The 25,173-nt window shown below is 41.7% G+C and overlaps 1 protein-coding gene across 1 annotated transcript in view; it reads left to right on the forward strand.

The window, feature by feature from the left end:
- The window catches only part of ryr2a (ryanodine receptor 2a (cardiac)), a gene marked incomplete at its 3' end in the record, with an annotated part of 131,382 nt that overhangs the window by 105,027 nt on the left and 1,182 nt on the right, over positions 1-25,173 (forward strand). The window contains exons 71-87 of the mRNA XM_013914831.1: positions 7,156-7,236; positions 7,587-7,675; positions 8,352-8,480; positions 9,446-9,550; positions 10,533-10,614; positions 11,055-11,213; positions 11,640-11,794; positions 13,028-13,243; positions 13,335-13,607; positions 15,056-15,262; positions 15,356-15,658; positions 16,705-16,775; positions 17,340-17,490; positions 17,624-17,710; positions 19,609-19,875; positions 20,606-20,736; positions 24,923-24,965. Of these exons, the coding sequence (XP_013770285.1) occupies positions 7,156-7,236; positions 7,587-7,675; positions 8,352-8,480; positions 9,446-9,550; positions 10,533-10,614; positions 11,055-11,213; positions 11,640-11,794; positions 13,028-13,243; positions 13,335-13,607; positions 15,056-15,262; positions 15,356-15,658; positions 16,705-16,775; positions 17,340-17,490; positions 17,624-17,710; positions 19,609-19,875; positions 20,606-20,736; positions 24,923-24,965 (2,549 nt within the window). The remainder of the gene's footprint in view (positions 1-7,155; positions 7,237-7,586; positions 7,676-8,351; positions 8,481-9,445; positions 9,551-10,532; positions 10,615-11,054; positions 11,214-11,639; positions 11,795-13,027; positions 13,244-13,334; positions 13,608-15,055; positions 15,263-15,355; positions 15,659-16,704; positions 16,776-17,339; positions 17,491-17,623; positions 17,711-19,608; positions 19,876-20,605; positions 20,737-24,922; positions 24,966-25,173) is intronic.

Consider the following 25,173-nt stretch of genomic DNA (forward strand, 5'->3'; position numbering starts at 1 on the left):
ATTTGAAAACTATACAATACAACTATACAAGAAGAGCTGTTGTGTTTGAGTATGCCTGCTCCTGAACTGGGGCAAATATAAACCAGCTGTCCAATAATGTAAGAATTCACATGCCTCTCGTCTGCAGAAGCAAGAATGTAACCATAATGGTGCATGTAATGCATGTCGATGCAAACTATTTTAAAATGGTGTAGGTGTCCATGTTTTAGGAATAAGGAAGTGATTTTCTCCAGATGTGATATGACTTACTGCCTCAGAGCCTGAGCCTTCAGAGAATCTGTGACAAACTCCATTGAACTTTGAGGGCCATTACCTTAATTGGAGAATGTATCCTTTGGAGAGTGTGGTTAACAACCAAGGATCAGAGACCAAGACCTCCCAGCTGAGGTGTTGCAGAAAGAAGAGGATGGGATTGTCAAGGGGGCCGGAGGCCTGTACAAAACTGGACCCAAGTGCGGGACGAAGTGCGGAAGCAGGATAGTTGAACTAAAGTAGTGGTTTTACTTACAAAGGCCAAGGAAAACAAGGAGAGACAAACATAGGAACTTGACGTGGCCTGATATATAATATAGGGCTTGGTGGGGGGAACACTAGTGGAGGAACAAAACCAAGAACCTTGCCTTAACACACAATACAGTACAGGGCAGGTGATCCTAGCACAGCAGCCGGAGACACGTTACTTAAACGGAGACTGAAGTGGTGCTCACGGAGTGTATTAGAGGGAGAGAGAGAGGAAAGGAATTAGTGGGTGCATGGGTTGGTCCTGGAGCTATAGTTATTGCTGGAATGGAGTGGCTTACTTGGCCAGGATGAGGCTGAGGCTAAGGAGGAAGGCAGAGATCCGAGTGGATGGGTTTGTGTCCAGAGTCTAGCAGGTAAACCAAAGTGATGATGTCGTAGTATAGCAGGTGAGTTGAGCTAGGAGAAAAGACAACAAGGTAAACGTATAAGGATCTTGGATCTTGAGCTTAGCATTAGAGCCTGTTACTAACTTGAGTGAGTTGATGAACTGGTGGCGAGGTGGTAGTGAAGTTGGCCATAAATACCCTCAATTGACTGTCCAGGATTAATCGCAGGTGCACTGCCCAGGTGAGAGGATGGTAGGCCCGCCCTAAGGTGGTTACAGGAGGCAGGGATCCACACCGGCCACACCCAGCTGCTCACACGGTCAATGACAGTACCCCCCCTTCAAGGAATGCCTCCCAGCAGCTGGTTAGCCTCGACGCAACCTGTAACAATCAGAAACAAGAGAGCTGACAAGAATGAAAGACCTGGGGACCCAGGCGTGCTCTTCAGGGCCATGCCCCTCCCAATTCACCAGGTACTGTCGCAACTGACCATGCCAGCGGACGTCCAGGATCCTTCGGACTGTACAGGCCGGATGACCCTCAACAAGCTGGGTGGATAGAGGGGGGTCGGCCGGCGAGCACAACGGACTCGTGAGCACTGGCTTTACTCAGGAAAAGTGGAAGGTAGGACGGATCTTTATGGCAGCAGGAAGTTTCAGTTTGAGTGTGGATGGAGGGATGACTGTGTCTACCTCATAGGGTCCAATGAAACGGGGTACAAGCTTGCCAGTCACAGACCTGAGAGGTACGTCCCTGGTGGAAAGCCATACCTTTTGTCCAGGTGTGTACCTGGGTGCCGGTGTGCGGAGGGCCGCGTAGTACCGCTGGTGGGCAACTGCTTTCTGTAACATTTCCCTCATTCTACAACAGATGTTGCAGCAGCGTCTTAAGTGGTGTTGCACGGAGGGCACAGGCGAGGTCTGCCTCATCCTCAGGAAACAGGGGTGGTTGATAGCCAAGGGATACCTCAAAAGGTGACAGACCAGTAGAGGAGGAAATATGTGCATTGTTTGCATACTCCACCCAGGGGAGAAGGCAGCCGGGTTTGTGAGTGGCGACACAACAGATTCCAGTTCTTAATTTAAATGTTCAGTCTGGCTGTTGGTGACCGTTGGTGATGTCTGGAACTTAGGTTTACACGGGCTCCAAGGGCTGTGCAGAATGAATTCCATACCTGAGACACAAACTGCGGCCCCCAGTCAGAAGTGATCTCGGACAGGATTCCATGGAGCCTGAATACATGGTCTACCATGAGCTGGGCTGTCTCAGCAGCTGAGGGGAGTTTTTCCAGGGCCACGAAGTGAGCTGACTTGGAGAATCTGTCAATGATAGAGAGGATTACTGATTTCCCAGATGAGGCCAGTAAACCGGTGACAAATTCTAATGCTATGTGAGACCAGGGACGTGAGGGTAAAGTTAAGGGTTTGAGGAGGCCTGCTGTGTCGAGGTTTTGCTGTGGGCACAGGTGGAGCAGGCAGCAACATACTCCTTTACATCCTTTTCTAAGGTCCTCCACCAAAATGGCGTTTTATTAGCAAGATGGTTCTACAACACCCCAGGGAACTGCTGAGAACTTAGCAGTGTGGACCCATCTCAGAACCGCAGCCCGAACTGCCGAGGGGACATACATGCGACCCAGGGGACCAGACCCCAGATCAGGCTCATCTTGCAGAGCCTGCTGGATGGTCTCGTTAATCTCCCAGGTTTCATGGCTAACAACTCCCGGTCTCCTACATTATAGTTTTGCTCCGAGAGAGAGAGAGAGAAGAGAGAGAGGCAAGAGAAAAAGGTGCATGCCTGTAACTTGGCTTAAGGACCTGAATATTGTGACAAAACAGCCCCAATCCCTGAATCTGAAGCATCTACCTCTATGATGAAAGGCATAGTGGAGTTTGGATGAATAGGGTCTGAGGTGAGCAGATGTTCCAGTCTTTTGAAATTGGCCTCAGCCTCTGGGTTCCAGAGAAAAGGTTGTTTGGTGGAGGTGAGAGTGGTGAGGGGTGCAGATAAATGGCTATATTTTCATATGAAGCGGTGATAGAAATGGGCTAATTCAAGAAAGCGTTTGAGGTGTTTACAGGACGTTGGGGTAGGCCATTCCGCCATGGCTTGGATCTTGGCGGGGTCTGTCTTCACCTGCCCTTCTGCAAGAACATAACCAAGAAAAGTCACTGAGAGGGAGTGAAATTCACGCTTTTTAGCTTTAACCTAGAGTCTGTTTTTCAGCAGGCGCTGTAGGACGGCTTGGACGTGAACTTGGTGTTCCTCTCTATTCCTGGAAAAGATCAAGATGTCATCCAGATAGACAAGTACAAATTAGTTTATAAAGTCTCTTAGTACATCATTGATCAGAGCTTGGAATACTTATGGTGTATTTGTGAGTCCAAAAGGCATGACTAAATATTCAAAATGGCCCAGTGGTGTGTTAAAGGCTTTCTTCCATTCTTTCTTCTCCCGGATGCGGATTAGATGGTAAGCATTGCAGAGATCTAGTTTTGTGAAAATGGTGGAACTGATTAGCAGGAGGGGTTTTTGTTTTTTATGGTTATTTCATTGAGGCCCCTGTAATCTATGCATGGCCTAAGGGTCTTATCCTTCTTTTCAACGAAGAAAAGTGTGTGGTGCCTCTGTGTTGCTGATCACCTTGTCAGATACACATTTTCAAAGACGCACATATTGTGGTCTTCCTGTCAGGTAATTAACAATCCAGGACACAAGAGGCATCCACCTGCGTCGTTGTCAGCTTATCACCAAGCAGGGTCAGCCTGATGGTGTTGAATGCACTGGAAGTTGAAAAACATGACTCTCACAGTGCTCGCTAGCTGGTCCAGATGGGCGTAGACACAATTGAGCAGGCAGATGATGGCATCCTGCGGTATGAGGCAGCGCTGGTAAGCAAACTGAAGAGAATCCTTATGTGGCCTCACAATAGGTCGGAACTGGTCAAGAATGAGTCTTTCCAGGGTCCTCATGATGTCAGTGCCACAGGCCTGTAATCCTGGGGGCCACTGGGACGTGGTGTCTTTGGTACAGGAAAGAGGTATAATGTCTCTGCAGACTCAGACTCAGTACCCAGTCTTTGGGTGTCTTATTTCAAGATGTTCAAAATGCAGGCTGCAAAGAGACTTGACAAAGGTGGCCCAACTGAAAGCAGGATCAGAGAGGGTTTCTGAGCAATGGGTGTGTGGGGTGAAAAGTGTTGCAACACAATGGTTTAGTTGAAGGAATGTGGCACAAGTCAGAAAACTGTTACCTGACTTTGTTCACTTGCACACTACTTTCCAATCCTGTTGGGCTCCAGGGTAAAACATCTTTCTATCCATAACAACATCTTTCCATTGCAGCACGGTGGCACGGTGGTTAGCACTGTTGCCGCACAGCAAGAAGGTCCTGAGTTCAATTCCACCATCAGGCCGGGGTCTTTCTGTGTGGAGTTTGCATGTTCTCCCCATGTTTGCGTGGGTTCCCTCCGGGTACTCCGGCTTCCTCCCACCGTCCAAAGACAGTGGGAGCTTGTGGGGATAGGTTAATTGGATAACCCAAATTGTCACTAGGTGTGAATGTGCGAATGAATGTGAGTATGAATGGTTGTCTGTCTCTGTGTGTTGGCCCTGCGACAGACTGGCGACCTGTCCAGGGTGTACCCCGCCTCTCGCCCTATGACAGCTGGGATAGGCTCCAGCGCCCCCCGCGACCCTGAAAAGGATAAGCGGAAGCGAATGGATGGATGGATGAACAATGGATAACCAGTATTGCACACTTTTTTGTCAGTCAGCATAAAATAAATTGAACCATATTTTACTTCATTTAACTAAAAATTGACCGACCGTGTTGTAGAGCAAAGGCTTTGTTTTTCACTGTCTTGACTCGAGCTGAAGGATAACCTATCCCTTAAATTTGAGATAATAGGGAGAGTCAGTAGCACACTGCTGTAAAGAATGAGTGAGTTGGATTCGTAACACCAGATAAAACGAAAGCTACAGAGCAACAATTACAAAAAGGGAATGTAACATAGTTATCATGTATTATGTTCTTTGTGTTTTAAAAAAAGGAAACAAAAAAAACATGACTATTCATCAAACTGCTAAATACTAAAGTGGCATTGTTGTAAAAATGTTTGCATTCCATTATTACTCTTTTCTAGCACGTGTTATATTTTATAAGAACGATTTTTACTCTTTAAGTGTGATAAATAAAACAAACGTTCTGAAATTTTGGTGGAACTGATCTACCGTGCCCTTTAACAAGTATTATCCAGAGTCCCGATTTTGTAGTTTTTTTGTATATTTGTCATACTTTATGTTTCAGATCATCAAACAGTTTTTACCCCGCAGTGGTAAAAAGGTTAATGGAATATTGTCATCACCCTACTGGACACTCAGCTGTGTGAACGGGATAACTTGAGAATGAGGGAATGTAGGAATTTTAAATTGACACCATGAATGCATTTACTAAAAATCTCAGACAAGTTTGTATCTTGGTGAACGGAGATCAGGTGATCAGAGGTCAGGTTTTCTGAAATCTAGTCAACACCATAACTCAGGAAAGGTCACCTAGGATTTTCAAATTGATGCCATAGGTCTATCTCTTAAAAGAGGTCTAGTTTTCTAACAATACACAGTTTTTAAATTATCTTTCATTTATCAAGCTGTCCACACCTGCCCTTGTTAAATCACGAATTTACTATTATCAATCACACTTTTGGGAAGGCTGAGTTTAGTTTATCTGATTACTGTCAGACCTGTGCAATCAAATAATCACTTAATTAGAACCTATGTGACAAAGTGAAGTAGACTAAAAGATCTCACAAAGTATATAATATCATGCCACAATCTAAAAAAATGAAAGTGACAGGGCAAAAACAGCAACCATGGGAGAGTTCCAATGTGAAAAAAGCAACATTTTTGTCAAATTTGAGTGGCATTACATCTGGCATAAAATTAACATAGTATTTCATGAAAAGAAGATTATACAAACAGCCAAACATTGTGCTGGTAGTTTGATGGTACCTGGGACCTGGATGTCTTGATGTAATTGATGAAAACACGAGTTGTGCTCTCTGCTGTCTGGCCATCAGTTCATTTCTCAAAGATCAAGTGCACTCAGGTTAAGCAGGATGACACCAGAAGGTCCACCTCTGAATGACTCAAAAACAAAAATAAAGCTGTTGGAGCGGCCTCCACTGTCAAGACTTAAGTCAGATTTAGATGCTTTGGCATGGCCTTAAACAGCCTGTTCGTGCTCACAAACCCTGCAGTGTGGCTGAATTAAAATAATTTTGGAAAGAAAAACAGGCCACAGGGATGTGCAAGAATGATCGCTATTCATCACAAGTACATGATTGCAGTTCTTGCTGCCAACCAGTTATAAGGTTGTGCCACTTTCTTACATGAGGCCTGGTGGTTTGGATAGCTTTCCCCCCCTGTAACATGTTTACTTGGGTTATTTTTATTTTGTCGAATATTAGAATTTGTTTGATCTGAAACTTTTAAGTTGAACAAATATGCAAAAAATTAAGAAATTGGGAAGGGGGCAAATACTTGTAACTGTATGTATCTGCACTACAAAAGTAGTGCCCTGGTTTCAGATGTATACATTTTCTCTCTCTCAGCTCAGTTCAGTGTGTTTTCTTATTGTATGGATGTATTCTTGTAATGTCATGATAGTGATGTATTAAGTCACTGTAAAGTGTTGCATATTCCTTCTTTTTCTTTCCCATTCCATCGTTCAAAGCAGCATTCTCACCCAGACAGAGCAGTCGGCCTCAGCTATGCCATTTTATTACTACAACAGAAAGCAGTAACCAACCAAAGAGCTGAAATCCAGTCCTGACTCTAAAATGCTGCAGTGTAGGGACCAGCCCACCATGAACTGTTGTCACTGCCTACTGCTCATCCAAAAGTGTGTGTGTGTGTGCGTGTGTGTTTGTGTGTGTGTTTGTGCGTGTGTGTGCGTGTGTGTTTTCCATGGCCATACATTTTTCACTAACTGAAAGAAAACACAACAATATTACCGCCTCCTCTTTTAATACTTCATTCTCCATCTTCTTGTGTGTCTCTCCCTTTCCTATATGTTGTCTGCTTTTGTTTCCTCTGGTGTGACTTTTTTCTGCGTACGTGTGTCTGTTTATATGAATGTGTGTGTGCATTTATGTATGTGCTTGATCATGCCTGTGTTATTGTGTGTACATTTGTGCATACCTCTGTATGTGCTTATGAAAATGTGTGTCCGTATGTACATGTGTGTAACCTGTATATGGGCGTGTGCGGTGTGTGCGTGTGTGTGTGTGCTTCTTTTCTCTGGCCAGGTGAGAAGGTCATGCAGGATGATGAGTTCACTTGTGACCTTTTCCGCTTCCTGCAGCTGCTCTGTGAAGGACACAACTCAGGTGTGCATAAGTTCTCTACAGTGAATTTCACAGGAAAATGGCTAAACATTTTTAAACATTTTAATTTGTGAAAATTTACCAGTACTCTCACAAAAACATTTTCACTGTTTATGGCTAGATCGTTAATGGGTTGAACCATGTTTTTAAAGAATAGTAGATACCTTAATGCTTAATGTGATTTTATATATGTGAATTACTGCTGGTTATTATGGATGGACTTGTAGTAGAACCAACTGTGATTTCTAAGACATAGCATGGAGCAAAGTATGACATAGATTTGAACTGTGAGACATACTGTATTTATTCAGTTGAACACATTCCACGCAGAATTTTATGGTATCTTATTTCAGACTTTCAGAACTACTTGAGGACTCAAACGGGAAACAACACAACCGTTAACATCATTATCTCCACTGTTGACTACCTTCTAAGAGTTCAGGTCAGCTTCTTTTACCCACTACTGACAAACATTTCTCATACAGTTTAGACTAAAATAAAAAAAGAGGGAATACTGACCACTTTCCTAAAGAACAACACCCTCACTCTGGCCTGCAAAGGCAAAATGCAGTAACGATCCATCATCAGCACACTTTCTGCACTCACTGCCATAGAACTGAACCACACAGCTAAAGTCACAGAAAGACGGGTAAAGCTTTTGAAATACAGCAAACTGTGAATGTGTCTGCGTCTCCATTTCATTGAATTGGAAGGTCTTTCTTTAAGGTTCAGTGAGTTCATCTGATTTTGAGAAAGAATGTTTAGATGGTGTAAATGGTCATTACAAAAAAATACATGTTGTAGAGGTAAACAATATTTTGGTAGCTGTTTTGATGATATGTTATGAGGGTTAATGCCAATAAATGACTTTTATAACTTGTGCTTAGATAGCAGCTCAGCTGATAACATACTGCAAACAAGTTATTGACTCTTGTGAGTTCCGTGTAATTGGTAAAACTATAACATAGTTTATTTAGCTAAAAATGTTTTAATCAACATTATTATTATGATTTCCTTTTATTTCTCTTTTGAATACTACTGCTACTACTTTGCCACAAATAAAAACCAAAATAGCCCTCTCATGTTTCTTCTTATCCTCCTGCTTCATTCTCCTCCAGGAGTCCATCAGTGATTTCTACTGGTATTATTCTGGGAAAGATGTGATTGATGAGCAGGGCCAGCGGAATTTCTCCAAGGCAATAAATGTGGCCAAGCAGGTTTTCAATACCCTCACTGAGTACATCCAGGTAAGGGCATACAATACAGTCATCAGTGTTAAAATGAACATGAAACATTACATGTATAAAGGCTGATTTCAGTGATGGTCAAAAATTGTCATACATTTAACGTTTTTCTTGCTGGATTTAAGAAATAAGTGTTTAGAGCCTGTTTAGCGCCATCTTGTGCCAGTACAAAACATGACGTCACTTGGTTGGTTTAATGCTAATAGGCTTATCTCCGTTTCTGTTAGCTAATTAGTGACAAAACTCATACCTCAGAAACATTAAAACGATAAAGCAGCCAAAGGGGATCACTTTACCTTGGTTTTAAAGCTGGAGTACCTCAAGGCTCCATACTTAGACCACTTTTATTTTCTTTACATTTTAATTACTAACCCAATGCCTGTCATAACATCAATACCCAGCTGTATGCAGATAATTCTGTTATTTTTACACAGAAAAAGGCCGATATGGAAGTTTATAAAAAACTCATATAGAAACTGTTTTGCTAATTGGCCCTTTTCCTTCCATCATTGTCACAGACTTCAGAAGTACTTCTGAAAAATGGCCTTTTGGCTAATTCATATTTACATTCATATGTTCATCTTAATATGCACAGTCCCATTTAAGCAAATACATTTAAAACAATTAAATGCATACACGTAGTCATTCATGTCCACTTTAAATCACTACTATACAGTCATGTTATAGGTATTAAGTCATAGAGTTTATAGTTTGTTTTTATTTTTGTTTTTTACTGTAGTGACAGCTGTTGCTTAATTAGAAGTAAAAAATTGGAAAACAAGCAGACTGATAAACCTGCAATGATCTTCCCAGCATTGGGGCAGTAATGGGAGCCAGTGATCTGTAATATTATGTCCAATAAAATGGACAGTTTTAAAGTCACATTCATTTCGTGAAAAAGCTTCATTTGAGTCATTTTCTGAGGTTGTATCTGTAAAATACATTCACACTTATTAATGCTTTTCTAGGGTCCATGCACCGGCAACCAGCAGAGTTTAGCCCATAGTCGACTGTGGGATGCTGTGGTTGGCTTTCTACATGTTTTTGCTCACATGCAGATGAAATTGTCTCAGGTACGTAAATTTAGTGATGGGTGTCTGCAGACTCAGGCTCTGAGATAATGATCAATGCCACTAGACATAACACAGTTGGCAACTTGTGGATTGTTTTTCCCAATAATCATTTTCATTATATTCTATAAAAAACAAATATCACTCATAAATATCTCTGATTCTCAAAAAAATCGCGAGACACTACCAATATCTGTGCTTCAGGGTATTATTGGCCAGTGATGTGAGTCTAATGTGATAGGCATTATATCTGAACGAAGTCTACCAGTCAGTCACAAGTTTAGGGTCATCTGTTCTTTCAGTTAAGAACTCTTAAAAATCAGAATAAATTATGTCTCCCTTTAGTTTTAGAACATGTTTTCCTGGAACTTCAAGGCTGGTAGTTTTGCTGGTATGTTGGTTCCTTATTAGCGTAGACTGAGATCCTTAACCAGAGCTCTCTTAGCTCTTTCAGCTATTTCCTTTCTTATCTCAGGTGTCCGTGTTTTTTCATGCCAGCCCCATAGCTTTAGCTCTACATGCCTAATCTAAACATCTAAATGTGCTTTATATCAAATTGCTTATAAATAATTACAACTATATCTTCAGTACAATGGTTGATCATCATTGCAGAACCCATTTATATGTGGAGGAGTTTATAACAAGATATATGTTACCATTTTAAAAGAAGAAGAATTATTCATTTCACTAAGTAAGTTTTTAAAAAAGTTGCACTTTGCCAAAATAGCTTTACTGACCAAATTCACCCAACAGCACAAAAGCATTAAACTGATATGTATAGTGCCTGCTGAGTTGAATCATGGTGAAGTGTACCAACATTTGGGGCCAAAGACAGGAAACATATACATCTTAGCACTTCATATTAAACTTTTGACTGACCACTGTCATTCCATCACACTCTTTGTTACTTTTTAACACATCATGAGCACATGTGGCTGCTGAATTCTTTAAACATTTTATGTTATTTTAATTTATTTTGCCTCAGGACTCCAGTCAGATCGAGTTACTGAAGGAACTGATGGATCTGCAGAAAGACATGGTGGTTATGCTGCTGTCTATGTTAGAGGGTAGGTTTGCTTTAACAAATCATCATGAAAGAAATCATAGAAATACAGGTTTGGGTATTGAAATTCATTATCTCAGGTGTCTCAGAGGTTAGCGGTGTCACGGTGTTGCAGAAGTGCAGTTCTACAACATTTTCTACAAAATGATCATCCTCCCAAAACTAGTTTAAGTGAGGGAACATTGCCGTTAAGGGCATTACAAGTTACATTTTGCTACAGTACCTTGTGAATAAATACACTGAACATCTCTGTGAAGCTTGTCTTGAATTTCTTCTGTATGTTGCCACAAAAAACAAGGTAACTAGTTCTGTGTTGTTGTTTTTTTCTTTTCTTTCTTGTTTAGTTCTACCACAGTGATCTTAGGGAACAGAGTGAAGAAACCACAAATGTGTGGTGGTCTTAGTATATTCTTAGGTTGCAAATGTGCTGTTTTGTCCTGCCAGGTAATGTGGTGAATGGGACCATTGGAAAGCAGATGGTGGATATGTTGGTTGAGTCCTCCAACAATGTAGAGATGATCCTTAAGTTCTTCGACATGTTCCTCAAACTGAAGGACCTGACCTCCTCAGATGGGTTCAAGGAATATGACCCTGACGGAAAAGGCAAGGCTCTGAAAACATGTGGACAAAAGAATTGTGTCAGAGGAGGTTTAAAACTCTGCAGCTTGAATCAGTTACTGTGGCTTCCACTTTACATTATTACCACTTACAGCCGATCACGCAATCAAGCATGGGAAGAAATTTCAGATACTGATTTGTCAAAATGGTAGTATTCAATTGCATTACCATGCTCAAATTCAGGTAATTCTTTAGAATGACCCATTCTTTCAGTATTGTTTGTAAAGCCAGACTGCATGCCAAGGTGCTTGATTTTATACACTGTGACAATGTGACAGAAAACACCTGAATTCAAAGACTGAGAGGTGGAAGCCAGTCCATGTAATTTATTTTTCTATAAGTTGTTGTGGAATTACATCATTTGAATCCAGGAAGATTTCCAAGTTTATAGATTTGTGTTTGACCTAACAGGTGTCATCTCCAAGAGGGACTTTCATAAAGCCATGGAGAGCCATAAACACTACACACAGTCAGAGACGGAGTACCTGCTGTCATGTGCTGAAACTGATGAGAATGAACTTCTTGACTATGAAGAGTTTGTGGAGCGCTTTCATGAGCCAGCCAAGGTAAGTAATCAAAAAACACAAACTGATTACAGTTTTGAGAGTTCTCATCAGGACTCAGGACTTTTATTGAATTTTCTGTCTGTTTTTTCTTTTTGTCTTCCCATACTTTGGAGTTGAGGATATTTAAAATCAAGATGAGAGTGTAACTGATCATTTTATAGCTCTTGTTTTGAAACAAACACCCTTTTTAATACATCCAGTTTTTCAAAATATTATTGGGCAGTCAGTTAAAAGAACTGGGCAGCCTGCCCAAGTAGTCTTTTTTCACTAGCCAGGCCCACATCCTCAGTTTAGGTTTGACAGCGTTTTAGTAGGTAAAGGTGATGCTTGGACATGAATTGAGCTGCGGTTTGGGGAAGGCCTCGAAGGGGACTGGCAACGGCTCCCGGGCCTGGCAGATCCCCATGTACTAAATAGAAGTGAAGAAGTTAAAGAATTGAGAACAAGGAGGGAGGGTGGGGCACGTAAACGAGAATGAACGGTTTGCAGAACTGGGGGAACCTATATAGATGACAACCGAAAGGAGCGTGTTTGGGGGCGTGGTCCCGCTCCTGAAATTCCGATACATAATCTCCAATATAATAATAATAATAATAATAATAATGGATTACATTTATATAGCGCTTTTCGGGGCCCTCAAAGCGCTTTACAACTCCACTATTCATTCACTCTCACATTCACACACTGGTGGAGGCAGCTACGGTTGTAGCCACAGCTGCCCTGGGACAGACTGACAGAAGCCAGGCTGCCATATCGCGCCATCGGCCCCTCTGACCACCACCAGTAGGCGGTAGGTGAAGTGTCTTGCCCAAGGACACAACGACCGAGACTGTCCGAGCTGGGGCTCAAACCGGCAACCTTCCGGTTACAAGACAAACTGCCAACTCTTTGAGCCACGATCGCCAATAAGTTGGCTTCACTCAGTATCTTCTGTTTCCATTTTCCTTTTTCTTGTTTAGTCATTATTTGTTAGCATCTTTAAGTTGGTTTTGCTTCATTTGCTTGTTTTCTGTGTTGCACACTCTCAATCCAATCCTGGTATATTTGGTCAGCTATTACATTTAAGGTGGAGTACAAGTACAAATTTACAAATGCTCCTGGTTGAGATTCAGCAAATTACAGAGAAGCACTTCATATTTACCCAGAAATTACTGCATAATAGAGAAGATATGGATAGAAGTGTTTCATTCAAAACTGAAAAATCCCATGAAAAATTGATTTTCAAATTCACAGGACATTGGCTTCAACGTGGCGGTTTTGCTGACCAACCTGTCAGAGCACATGCCTCATGACACCCGGCTGCAGACTTTCCTGGAGTTGGCAGAAAGTGTCCTCAATTACTTCCAACCATACCTAGGCCGTATCGAGATTATGGGAAGTGCAAAGCGGATCGAGAGGGTCTACTTTGAGATCAGCGAGTCCAGTCGTACACAGTGGGAAAAACCTCAGGTAAATACAGCGAATACATCAGAAACTATGACATTTGTCCTTTTAGTGTAGTACGTCACTACCAATGCCAAAGTTTGTATTTTTATCCTAGGTTAAGGAATCCAAGCGTCAGTTCATCTTTGATGTGGTGAATGAAGGAGGGGAGAAAGAGAAGATGGAGCTGTTTGTGAATTTCTGTGAGGACACCATATTTGAAATGCAGCTGGCGGCTCAGATGTCTGACGCTGGTGAGCGCTTGGCGATAAAAGAGGAGAGCGAGCGTGAGAAGCCAGATGAGGAGAACCCCGATGTGGGGTTCTTTTCTGTCACCACTGTCTACATGGCACTGCTAGCACTTCGATATAACATCATGCTGCTAATAAAGGTGAGTTACACACTGAGCCTAGCTAACAGCTCACTCTGGGTGTATTTTGGAATATTCTAAAATAGTATTTGAACAGTTTTGAAAGTAATGCTTTCTGTTTTCAAAAGAACAGAGATAAGAAACTTGATTCCAATTTGAAAACTCTTAGATACATATATATATTTAAACCTTGAATTCAGCAAATGGCAGATCCTCTAAAGATGTGTGACACTGGATGGAAAAGATGTCTCCCACACAGTCAGATAAGCTCACCACGAAACATACAATGAGACAGAAACATAATTTTAAGTAGAAATACTATATATTGTCATACGTTTGTATTGTTAAAATAGTTATCTACTGTCAGGGCTCTGTGTGATGAGGATCCAAACGCAGGACTCGGAGACTGAATTGCAGCTGTAAACCTCAGCTTTTCTGCTGGCGAGGAAACAAAACATGAACTGAACAATGAACACTGAGAACAGAAACACACAGGCACAATCTGAGGGTACGACACGACAGAGAGCAAAGGCAAACACAAGGCTTATATACACAGGGGAGTAATCAGGGAATGGAAAACAGGAGGGAGAGGCAGCTGGGAGAGATTAGGGCTAACGAGACAGGGGGAGCGTAGCTAGACACACTGACATAAGACGTGGACCTTCACAATAAAACAGGAAATGGCAACACAAAGACGCAGACTCGACTCTGAACTACACCTACAGGAAAAACGAGGACACCAAAACAAAACCTAAGAACTAAAGCCTTAACCAGAATAAACTGAAACATAGAATTATAATAATAATCAATAAAGCACAAGAGAATCAGAAAATAATCCATAATGCAAAAATAAACCAAAACATAAGAAACTCAAAATGCTGGGTGAAAATGAGCCAGAACCGTGACATCTACACATTTACTGAATGATCACTTTCAACCCAAATTAGCCAAGCCATAGCTTCAATTACTTTTCTTTTACTTTTTTTTTTTACTAATGCCGTATCAATATCATACATTTTCTAATATCATTGTCTTGTTAGAGTTTCATTCACTTCCCCCTCCCTCCTTCTTACATACATACAGTGGGGCAAAAAATCTATCTACTAACAGATTTTGTATTGAAGTGGCTAGTCCAAGGATGGAAGCTGTGTGTGCATGTGTACATTTATATAGCGCTTTTCGGGGCCCTCAAAGCGCTTTACAACTCCACTATTCATTCACTCTTATATCTTCTGATTCATTGTATTGGTTAAACTTGATTATATTCTGATCAATATTAAGCCATTAAGCATGATTAACTATCAGCAAAATCACATGTAAATTTGGTGCTAAAACCGTTCACCGTCTCTCAGATGTAATAAGAGATAAGCCACGGGGACTTCAGTTTCTTTCAGTCTCACCTTTCTTGACAATGTCTACAGTAATACTACTGAACACACAGTTCACCAGTAACTTTGCTTTGGTTTCAGGTACTGTCCATGAAGAGCTTAAAGAAGCAAATGAAGAAGATAAAGAACATGACTGTGAAGGACATGGTAACCACCCTGGTCTCCACCTACTGGTCGGTGTTGTTGGGCCTCCTCCATGTGGCATTCAATGTGGCTCGAGGATTTTGCAGAATCTTCTACAACACTTTCATTGGAGAAAACCTGGTGGAGGGGGCCAAGACCATAAAGGTTATTATAGATTTTTCTTAAAATAACAAAATAAAGAACAGTCTAGATAAAGTAACAGCTGTTTGCTAATAGCTAAAATGCCTCTGCCCCTAGGTGTCAGAGCTGTTGGCCAATATGCCAGACCCTACTCAGGACGAGGTACGCGGTGAGGGGGAGAACAGGGAGAAAAGATCTGATCACAGCTCCACCGGGGAAGACTTGGCTGACCTGACAGTCAATACCAGTGAGACAGAGCTGCTGTCAGACATTTTTGGTCTGGACTTAAGAAGGGAAGGGGGCCAGTACAAAATCACCCCCCATAACCCCAACGCCAGCTTTACTGAACTTCTCAACTCCCCGGTTCCCCTTCCAACTCCATCCACAGCACCCCAACCTGAAGTCAGATGGAGACATCAGGTGATTTCTTTCTTTCTTACTTTCTTTCATGACACAAGTGAGAGGCTCTGCTTTTTCCCCTCCACTTTTTTCTTTTCTCCTTTCTTTGCTTTTTACCCCTCGACCGTGAGTATTCTTTCTTTTAAAGGTTTTGGTGACATATATCAGAGTCCAGGATTAATTGGACTAAATCTGTATTTCTACCTTTGAATATTCCAATGAAAGGATTTCACTGCTCTATGATATACCAGTGTTTAACACGTCTGAATACCCAGGCATCGATGTCTCAGCATCCCTGCAGTCGGCTGTCAATCTCCCATATCTTTTATTAAAATAAATAGACTGCTTTGTAAGTTTAGTATTGGCCTTTGCCAACTGATTTCTGGCAGAGATTACAGTGATAACCTATGGTAGACAACCATGTATTACGTTTTCTATGATGCAGAGGGGCAGATCTAATAAACAGCATATTTGGGACCTCAGCCCTCGTATTTGGTGTTTGGGACATGGTGAAACAACATGTTTAAACAATCATCAACAAATACATTTTCATTTTATACATAGATGACTCTAATATATGCAATTGGAATCTCCCAGATTTACAGTTGGACACTCCAATTTCTGGAAAAATGGTTAAAGTCTGTCGACTTTACATATTTCTGTTCTACTTTCTCCATCCGCTCAGAAACATGTGCTTGTAGCTAGTTTGATAGCCACTGAAATGTTAACTTCCACATGGTGGAAACTTTACTGCTCCCTTTCATGGAGGTTTATCTTGAGCTGTTTAAAATGAATCACAGCTCTCACAGCTGCTGATTTTGAATGGTAAAAGATAAGAATTTCACAATCAGCTAATGTGTCTGTGAGCTTTGATCAAATGATCGAATGTCTTAAGATTTTGATTCAGATGTTGCACAACTTCACTGACTCCTCTGACTAAATTCTGCCTATTTCAACATAGAAATACTGACGTTTTACAACAGTAACAGTACAAGCATGTCATCAGCCACAAAAGTGACCAAATGTGGCTGTGGATATTTGTCTAACTGTTCATTTTTCTCTTTCAGTCAAAGAGCTCTGCCTCAGAGGAGATGGAATCAAAACTAGAGAGTAAATGTGAACCTCAAAAAACATCTGAGTACGTAAACATATTTTTGGAACTGGATGTTTGAATTGCATAAATGCATGTGTGCATTTTCACTAATACATTTAGGACCTGATGGTGTTTTCTTTTTTAGTGAAATAATCACATCAAACAGCATTAAAGAATGCTTTATAGCAGTGGTCCCCAACCTCCTGGCCACGGACTGGTACTGGTCCGTGAATCGTTTGGTACCGGGCCGCGAGAGTTGAGACTCGGGTGTTAAATTTACGGTTTTCAGGGTTTTTATCATTATTTTTTTTATCATTAACTCTGTTTCCCTGGGGCTTTTCCCGTGTGCTATGAATAAATGTTCTTGTTTTTTTGGTACCGGTACAGGATTTATCCGTGATGCCTTAAAGGCCGATCCGTGAAAATATTGTCGGACATAAACCGGTCCGTGGCGCAAAAAAGATTGGGGACCGCTGCTTTATAGTGTATAACAAGCATTAGTCCATTCATTTTAAACTCCAAAAACCTAAAAAGACAGTAAATGAATAAAACCACAGTGAAACAGTAATGTCATTTTAAAAATACCTGTGTGTTGGCTTATGTTTTCAGAAGTGATGATGTAGAGAAACAAGAGAAACAGTCAAAGAACGAGACGATGAAACCAAAAATGAGGAGGCATCACACCTCAAAGTCTGACGAACCTGATGTTCAGGAGTCAGCTTTCTTAAAGAAGATCATTGCCTACCAGAGGAAACTGCTGGTATGGCCAACTTATTCTTTTTCTTTGTCTTCTTCTTCTTCTTATCATCTATATTATTATTATTATTATACAACATCTCAATCCATAGCTTTAAAAAACACTTTTTTTGCTCATCTTTTGGTTTCTCCTACAGAACTACTTCGCCAGAAACTTTTACAACATGAGGATGTTGGCTCTGTTTGTTGCCTTTGCAATAAACTTTATCCTTCTGTTCTATAAGGTAACAGTACCAAGGATGTTCTTGTAATTACATTCTGCACATCTTCTTCTACAGAGTGTGGTGCTGCATGCAATGGTTTCAAATTAAACAGTGCAATTATTGAAGGCACATGATACAAGGGATTTTACTGCTTGTGGACACTTGAAATTTTTTTTTGTTTTATGGGCCTTTGCAGTGGAAAGTCTTACGCTTGCCTGAGTTAGAGTAGGAGTGAGTGCACGTTTTAAAGAGCACTAATACACTCATTGTACTTCTCATTAATGAGTGTTCTTCTATTTGCGCTGAGTAAAATGAGAAAGTTGTTTGTTGTTGTTTATCCTGCAGTCTCAGTAGGGAAAACAGTGGTTGGAAACCATAGGAAGAACAAAATCATTGTAACCATTTACAATTTATTGCCTCTGCAGTGAATTCTTTAAAGAAGAGACCAGGTCTGCAACCAGTTTCACTCTTCAAAGTGACTTTGCTACATCGACATGGCGGATAAAAAGGCAGTGAGATGGAGTGTGCCAGCTAGCAGTTTGGGATTTAATGGTTCTTGTTATTGAGGTTAGGCTAACTGATGATTCTGAATTGCACACACATGTGAATGTGAGTGCGAATGGTTGTCGCTCTATATGTGGTAGCTCTGTGATAGACTGGTGAACTGTCCAAGGTGTACCCTGCCTCTTTCCCTATGAATTCAATTCAATTCAATTTTATTTATATAGCGCCAAATCACAACAAAAGTCGCCTCAAGGCGCTTCATAGATACAGAGAAAACCAACAATCATATGACCCCCTATGAGCAAGCACTTTGGTGACAGTGGGAAGGAAAAACACCCTTTTAACAGGAAGAAACCTCCAGCAGAACCAGGCTCAGGGAGGGGCGGGGCCATCTGCTGTGATTGGTTGGGGTGAGAGAACGAAGACAGGATAAAGACATGCTGTGGAAGAGAGACAGAGGTTAATGACAGATATGATTCAATGCAGAGAGGTCTGTTAACACATAGTGAGTGAGAAAGGTGACTGGAAAGGAAAAACTCAATGCATCATGGGAATCCCCGGCAGCCTACGTCTATTGCAGCATAACTAAGGGAGGATTCAGGGTCACCTGGTCCAGCCCTAACTATATGCTTTAGCAAAAAGGAAAGTTTGAAGCCTAATCTTGAAAGTAGAGATAGTGTCTGTCTCCCGAATCCAAACTGGAAGCTGGTTCCACAGAAGAGGGGCCTGAAAACTGAAGGCTCTGCCTCCCATTCTACTTTTAAATACTCTAGGAACAACAAGTAGGCCTGCAGAGCGAGAGCGACGTGTAGGCTCCAGCCTTTTCAAGGGAAATCCAAGGGTTAGGAAAAAAAGTTTCATTGCTGTGCTAGATTACGAATAAGGACAAAACTGGTACAAACTTGTGCAAATGCAAATCACAAATCATTTAATATTCTGTTAATAATTAGTATGCCAGTACTACATTGTATGTTGCTTCAGAAGACTCAGACTCAGTCTTTGCTGTGTTTATAGCTTGGTTTAGAATCTTTAGTATAGAGCCGGGGTGGGCAACTCCAGGCCTCGAGGGCCGGTGTCCTGCAGGTTTTAGATGTCACGGTGGGTCAGCACACCTGAATCAAAGGATTAGTTCATTACCAGGCCTCTGGAGAGCTTCAAAACATGCTGAGGAGGCTATTTAGCCATTTAAATCAGCTGTAATGGATCCAAGGACACATCTAAAACCTGCAGGACACTGGCCCTCGAGGTCTGGAGTTGCCCACCCCTGCTATAGAGCCTGAAGTTGGGGTTCAGGACAAATCAGTCATAAAAATTAAAACTAAATTTTGGACTAATAGCTGATACTAATGTTATTTTACTTTGTTTTCTTATTGTTTTATTTGCTTACATAACTAGACGAAAAATTTCCCTTCCAGGTTTCTACATCCTCATCAGTGACTGAGGAGAGGGAAGTTGTACACACCAGCCATTCAGAGAGCAGCATTCAGTGGGATCCACTAGGTGGGGCAACTGTGGATGCAAAGGAAGAGGTGATGGATCAGACCAGCATGCCCCAGAAGCCTGTCACCGTTCGTTTTGTCCTGGAAGAGAGCAGTGGCTACATGGAGCCCATGTTACGGATCCTTGCTGTCCTGCACACGGTCATCTCCTTCTTCTGCATCATTGGATACTACTGTCTTAAGGTAGGATATTCACTGTGACATACAACAGAAATGAGTGCAAAATGTTAGAATCTGCAATGTAGTATTTGCCATTAACAACCACAGAGTTTGTTATTAAATCTTACGCCAGTCGGTCAAATTTGTGCAATGCCACACAACAAAGCTTTGGAAAGGTCTACGGGTAATCTACATTAAATTTATGGACAAAGATGTAGTCTGGTCATTTCAATAAAGGTCAATCCATTCTACCAAGATCAATGCAAATTATTAAATCACAAATGAGCAGACCTCTTGAGCAAGTTAACATAGTAGTAGTAACATACTTACTAAACTAATAGAGCAAGTACTCAGGCTTTACACCTGTGCATCTTTTTGGAAACAAAATGGCATGAGGCAGCTTTAGATGAATCGGTATGTTTGAAATAAAGGAATCCTGTGTGCCATCAGAGATTTATTCAGAAGGACTGCTTCATTACAATCAAGTCTGTCCTGTAAATCTGAAATACAGTATGTAAAACAGTCAACCTGTAGGAGAACAGGACACATTATTTACCATCAGTTCACTTTAAATCTGTCTGAAGTTTTAATTATGGTCAAATCTCTGTGTAGAAATGTGAAACTGGACAAACTGACATGTATTTCAATATAAGGACAGTTACTAAGAGTTAAGAGTTTCAATCATTTACAGTTAGTCTTAAGTCTAGAACCCATTGACATCTGCATTTCTCCACTTTTTGTGTGCATTATATAGGTGCCACTGGTGATCTTTAAACGTGAAAAGGAGGTCGCTAGGAAGCTGGAATTTGATGGCCTTTATATAACAGAGCAGCCATCAGAAGATGACATCAAAGGACAGTGGGACAGACTGGTAATCAACACACAGTAAGTAGACCTCTGTCCCTACACGAGAGTGTGCATGTGTATATCAAATTGTTGTTTGTTATACAGACTATTTTCATTCACGAAAACAAGTGACTGCTGCATCTATAAAGAAATAGAAGATATAATTTGTAGATAGCCTATTAACCCTCAACCTTCTGCCATTTTTAACATACATCCAGTGCTGATTGGGGTCAGTGGGCACCCTGAGAATAATTTACTGCAAGAAATAAATATAATAGCATAATAATAATATTAATAATAATATTAGCAACCCATATTTATAGTCAATGAATTAATAGTCGGCACGGTGGTTAGCACTGTTGCCTCACAGCAAGAAGGTCCTGAGTTCAATTCCACCATCAGGCCAGGGTCTTTCTGTGTGGAGTTTGCATGTTCTCCCCGTGTTTGCGTGGGTTCTCTCCGGGTACTCCGGCTTCCTCCCACCGTCCAAAGACATGCAGCTTGTGGGGATAGGTTAATTGGATAATCCAAATTGCCACTAGGTGTGAATGTGCGAGTGAATGTGAGTGTGAATGGTTGTCTGTCCCTGTGTGTTAGCCCTGCGGCAGACTGGCGACCTGTCCAGGGTGTACCCCGCCTTTCGCCCTATGACAGCTGGGATAGGCTCCAGCGCCCCCCGCGACCCTGAAAAGGATAAGCGGAAGCGAATGGATGGATGGATGGATGGAATTAATAGTCATTATTTAATCTCATCTAAAAAGAAGACTTTCATTATGTTTGCAAAGTTGCAATTAAATTGCATATTTTGGAAACAAAAATCAATACTTTTCTTTAATGCAACTTGCAGCTTTTATCCCAAATATACTCCATGTTATTCACAGCTTGTTTACCATCATTTGATTCTGATATCACCTAGTTTTCATTAAATTTAATCAAACGTTATTTGTGTTGTATTTATATATGAACCCAATTAGAGTAATTTTACCCCAGTATAAAATATTGGAAGTAAGCACAAAACCAATGAGGCCAAAGATCTAATCCTGCCAGTGTTTCCTGCATCAATCAGAATCAGTTACAACCCTTGCAGAGACCAACAATGCAATGTGAATCAACTCTCACCATGATTGTGCTGGAAATGACCAAAAACAATTACAGTTAAAAACACACTGTAAGCAGTTATAGCACGCAGTTTTCCTCATGCTTTGCTCAGGGAATGCTGGCATGTAATAGGAAGAGCAAACAGTTGCTACCTTCCTTTCTGTGTTTCCGTACTAAACTAAATCCCTTTTCAAGTAGATTTTCCAGTCAAACATTTGAGAGTCACATTAGCAAGTTTTCCTCAGTGACTGGACTAGGGCTTGGAAGGTTGCAACATCAGCTCTCCTTTTCATGTGTAACATGACCAGCGCTTCAGTCAGTCTCAGGTAGATTTGGCGACATCTGCAATGTTCTGATAACTTCCAGTCTTTAAAGTTTCTCATCCAGATCATGAATGCCATGATGGCCTCTGAGTTGTTATTCTTTAAAATGACGTAGTACAGTATACCTCTCTTTATACCGTGTGATACGTAGGATTCATGGCAGACAGTAACTGAAAAAATTATTAAGTTTACTACACCTGCATAGTTTGGGTGCTTTTGACGGAGGTCATTTCTATTTTTAAAAAAAAGCACCTTTCAAAGTGGAAACAATGATGTGGCATAATTAAGAACAAATTGATTGATAAAGTCATAGAAAATGAAATGCTTAAAAAAACAAACAAGAAATCACTTATAAGTTATGACAGAAAATTATACCTCTGAGGGCTGAGTCCTACCCAGTTGGTAGGATGGGGGTTAAGCACAGGTGCAGGCTGATTCTGTTAGAGGTTCAACCGATTTTCAACTGAATTATAGTTTTGAATTATCTTTCTTGTTGATCAGTTAGCATATAATTTTTGTTGGGGGAATAACCTGCACCCAACCTGGGTAAGGGACCAGACAAAGAGTGATTCAAAAACCCATGTGCAAACCACAGTTTGTCTATAACAAACACCATGTTCAAACACAAGTGTGTCCATATGTGCACGTGGCACCAGGATTCCTAGAACACAGGTCGATGATTGATTATGTAATCGTATCATCGGATCTGTGGACTCATGTTCTGGATACTCAGGTGAAGAGAGGTGTTGAGCTGTCAACTGATCATCACTTGGTAGTAAGTTCGATCAGGTGTCAGGCGAAGATGCTGAACATATCTGGGGCGCTTAAATGTAAAGTGAGGCTGCACTGGGGACACCTAGTCTGCAAGTACTTCAACTGCCACTTCCAGCAGACCTTTTACAGCATTTTGGGGGAGACTGGGGACATGGAGTCCGAATGGACCATGTTCAGGACCTCAATTGCTGAAGTCGCTCCACTAAACTGCAGCGGCAAGGGTGTTAGTGCCTGTGGTTGGTGCAATGTCATGGTGTTAACCCCTGAACCAGATAGTGGACACCGGAGGTGAAAGAAAGCATCAGGCTGAAGAAGAAGTCCCCTCGGGTTTGGTTAGCCTGTGGGACTTCTGAGGCAGCCAATAGGTACCAACAGCGAATGCGGCTCAGGCATTTGCAGAAGCAAAAACTTGGCGTGGGAGGAGTTCGGAGAGGCCATGCCGCAAATGACTTTCAGACTGCCTCGAAGAGATCCAGGCAAACTATCAGGCGACTCAGGAGGGGAAAGCGGTGCTCTACCTGCACTGTAGTGGGATTAAGGAGGTCCTGGAAGTATTCCTTCCACCGCCCAACAATATCCTCAGTCGAAGTCAGCAGCGCTGCACCTAATAAAGAAGCAGAGTCTGGGGACAAAGGGGACGACTCGTCCATCACCGGGGGTGAGGTCACAGAGGAAGTCAAGTGTTAAGTGTGCTCCAACTATAGGGGGATCACACTCCTCAGCCTCCCTGGTAAAGTCTATGCCGGGGTGAGGATAGAAGAGTCCATCCATTAGTCGATCCTTGGATACAGGAGGAACAATGTGATTTTCATCCTGGTGGCAGAATACTGGAAAAGCTCTTAACCTCTAAAGGATACTTGAGGGTGGATGGGAGTTTGCCTAACCAGTCTACATGTTTTTTGTGGACTTGGAGAAGGCCTTCAACCATCACCATCAGACTCATTCCCAGTGAGTGTTGGACTCCACCAGGGCTGCCCTTTGTCACTGATTCTATCCATAATTTTTATGGACAGAACTTCTAGGCATACCCAAGTGGTTGAAGGGTTCCACTTCCTCAGAATATTGTCTCTGCTTTTTGCAGATGATGTGGTTCAGTTGGCTTCATCAGGTGGTGGCTAGCAGCTCACAATGGAGCAGTTCACAACCAAATATGACGCATCAGGAATTAGAATCAGCACCTCCAAGTCTGAGGCCATGGTGCTCAGCCGGAAAAGGCAGGAGTGCCCACTCTGGTTCTGGGACGAGTTTCTGCCCCATGTTAAGGAGTAACTCGGTGTCTTGTTCACGAGTGAGGGGAGAGGGGAGCAGGAGATCGACAGATGGGTTGGTGCTGCGGCTCCAGTGATGCGGATGCTGTACCGGTCTGTTGTGGTGAAGAAAGAACTGAGAGTAAATGCGAAAGAGAGAGTAACTGTTAGGTTTATATTGTGGATTGTCATTTATGCTTAGAAATATATAACAATATATTCTTAGAAGTATAAAATTGTTTGTAGATTGATAGAGGTTTGATCCTTAGTAGTCTGTAACGACTCTGTGTGCCTTTCAGAGTGTTCTGGCATACACACACATCTTAAGGTCATGAGAGAGGTCACACCTTCTCTTAGTGATTTATGGTATAGGAGGACACCTACTCTGTGTCTGGTTAAGTATAAGAGCCCTTTGTTTAGGTGGACCACAGCGCTCCTAGCACCAGCTTGGGGAGTCTTCACAGGAACACACACACACACTATGCACAGACTGGTACTCTTTGTTCACATGCATGCCTATGTAAGATGTCATTTGTTAATGAACCTATGCATATTGATGTAACCACAATAAAAGGAGCACTACAGGGAACCTGGCTGAGAGGCCGACGGAGGTCAAGTGGGCAGAACAACACTCGACTTCAGTCGGGCCTCCCTCGTGCACGAGTAACACAAAGAACTTTGGTGACTTGCGTCTTGATTTTGCTTTTGTAGTAGAATTGTCTCGTTCCAGCAGTGGGTCTGTGCCAGACAGACCCATCAATAACTTTGTCCTTTGACTTTCAGATCTTTCCCCAATAACTACTGGGATAAATTTGTGAAGAGAAAGGTAAGTTTTGTTTTGTTTTGTTTTACTGGATAAAAATATTTTAAAAATGTTTTCCTAAATTCCAAATTGAACTTGTACAACTGTCTTTGAGGACACTGGTTGTACTGGGTAGCTCATTCTCTTAAACTACAGTCCTGCCACATTGGTGTGATCTTTCCCTGTGTAGTTTAAGGTTTTCTAGATAGAATACTGTTTTGGGAAATGAAAA

The sequence above is a fragment of the Pundamilia nyererei genome, unplaced genomic scaffold (genome assembly GCF_000239375.1).
Source record: "Pundamilia nyererei isolate P.nyererei 1_Seehausen unplaced genomic scaffold, PunNye1.0 scaffold00228, whole genome shotgun sequence".
Taxonomy (NCBI): domain Eukaryota; kingdom Metazoa; phylum Chordata; class Actinopteri; order Cichliformes; family Cichlidae; genus Pundamilia; species Pundamilia nyererei.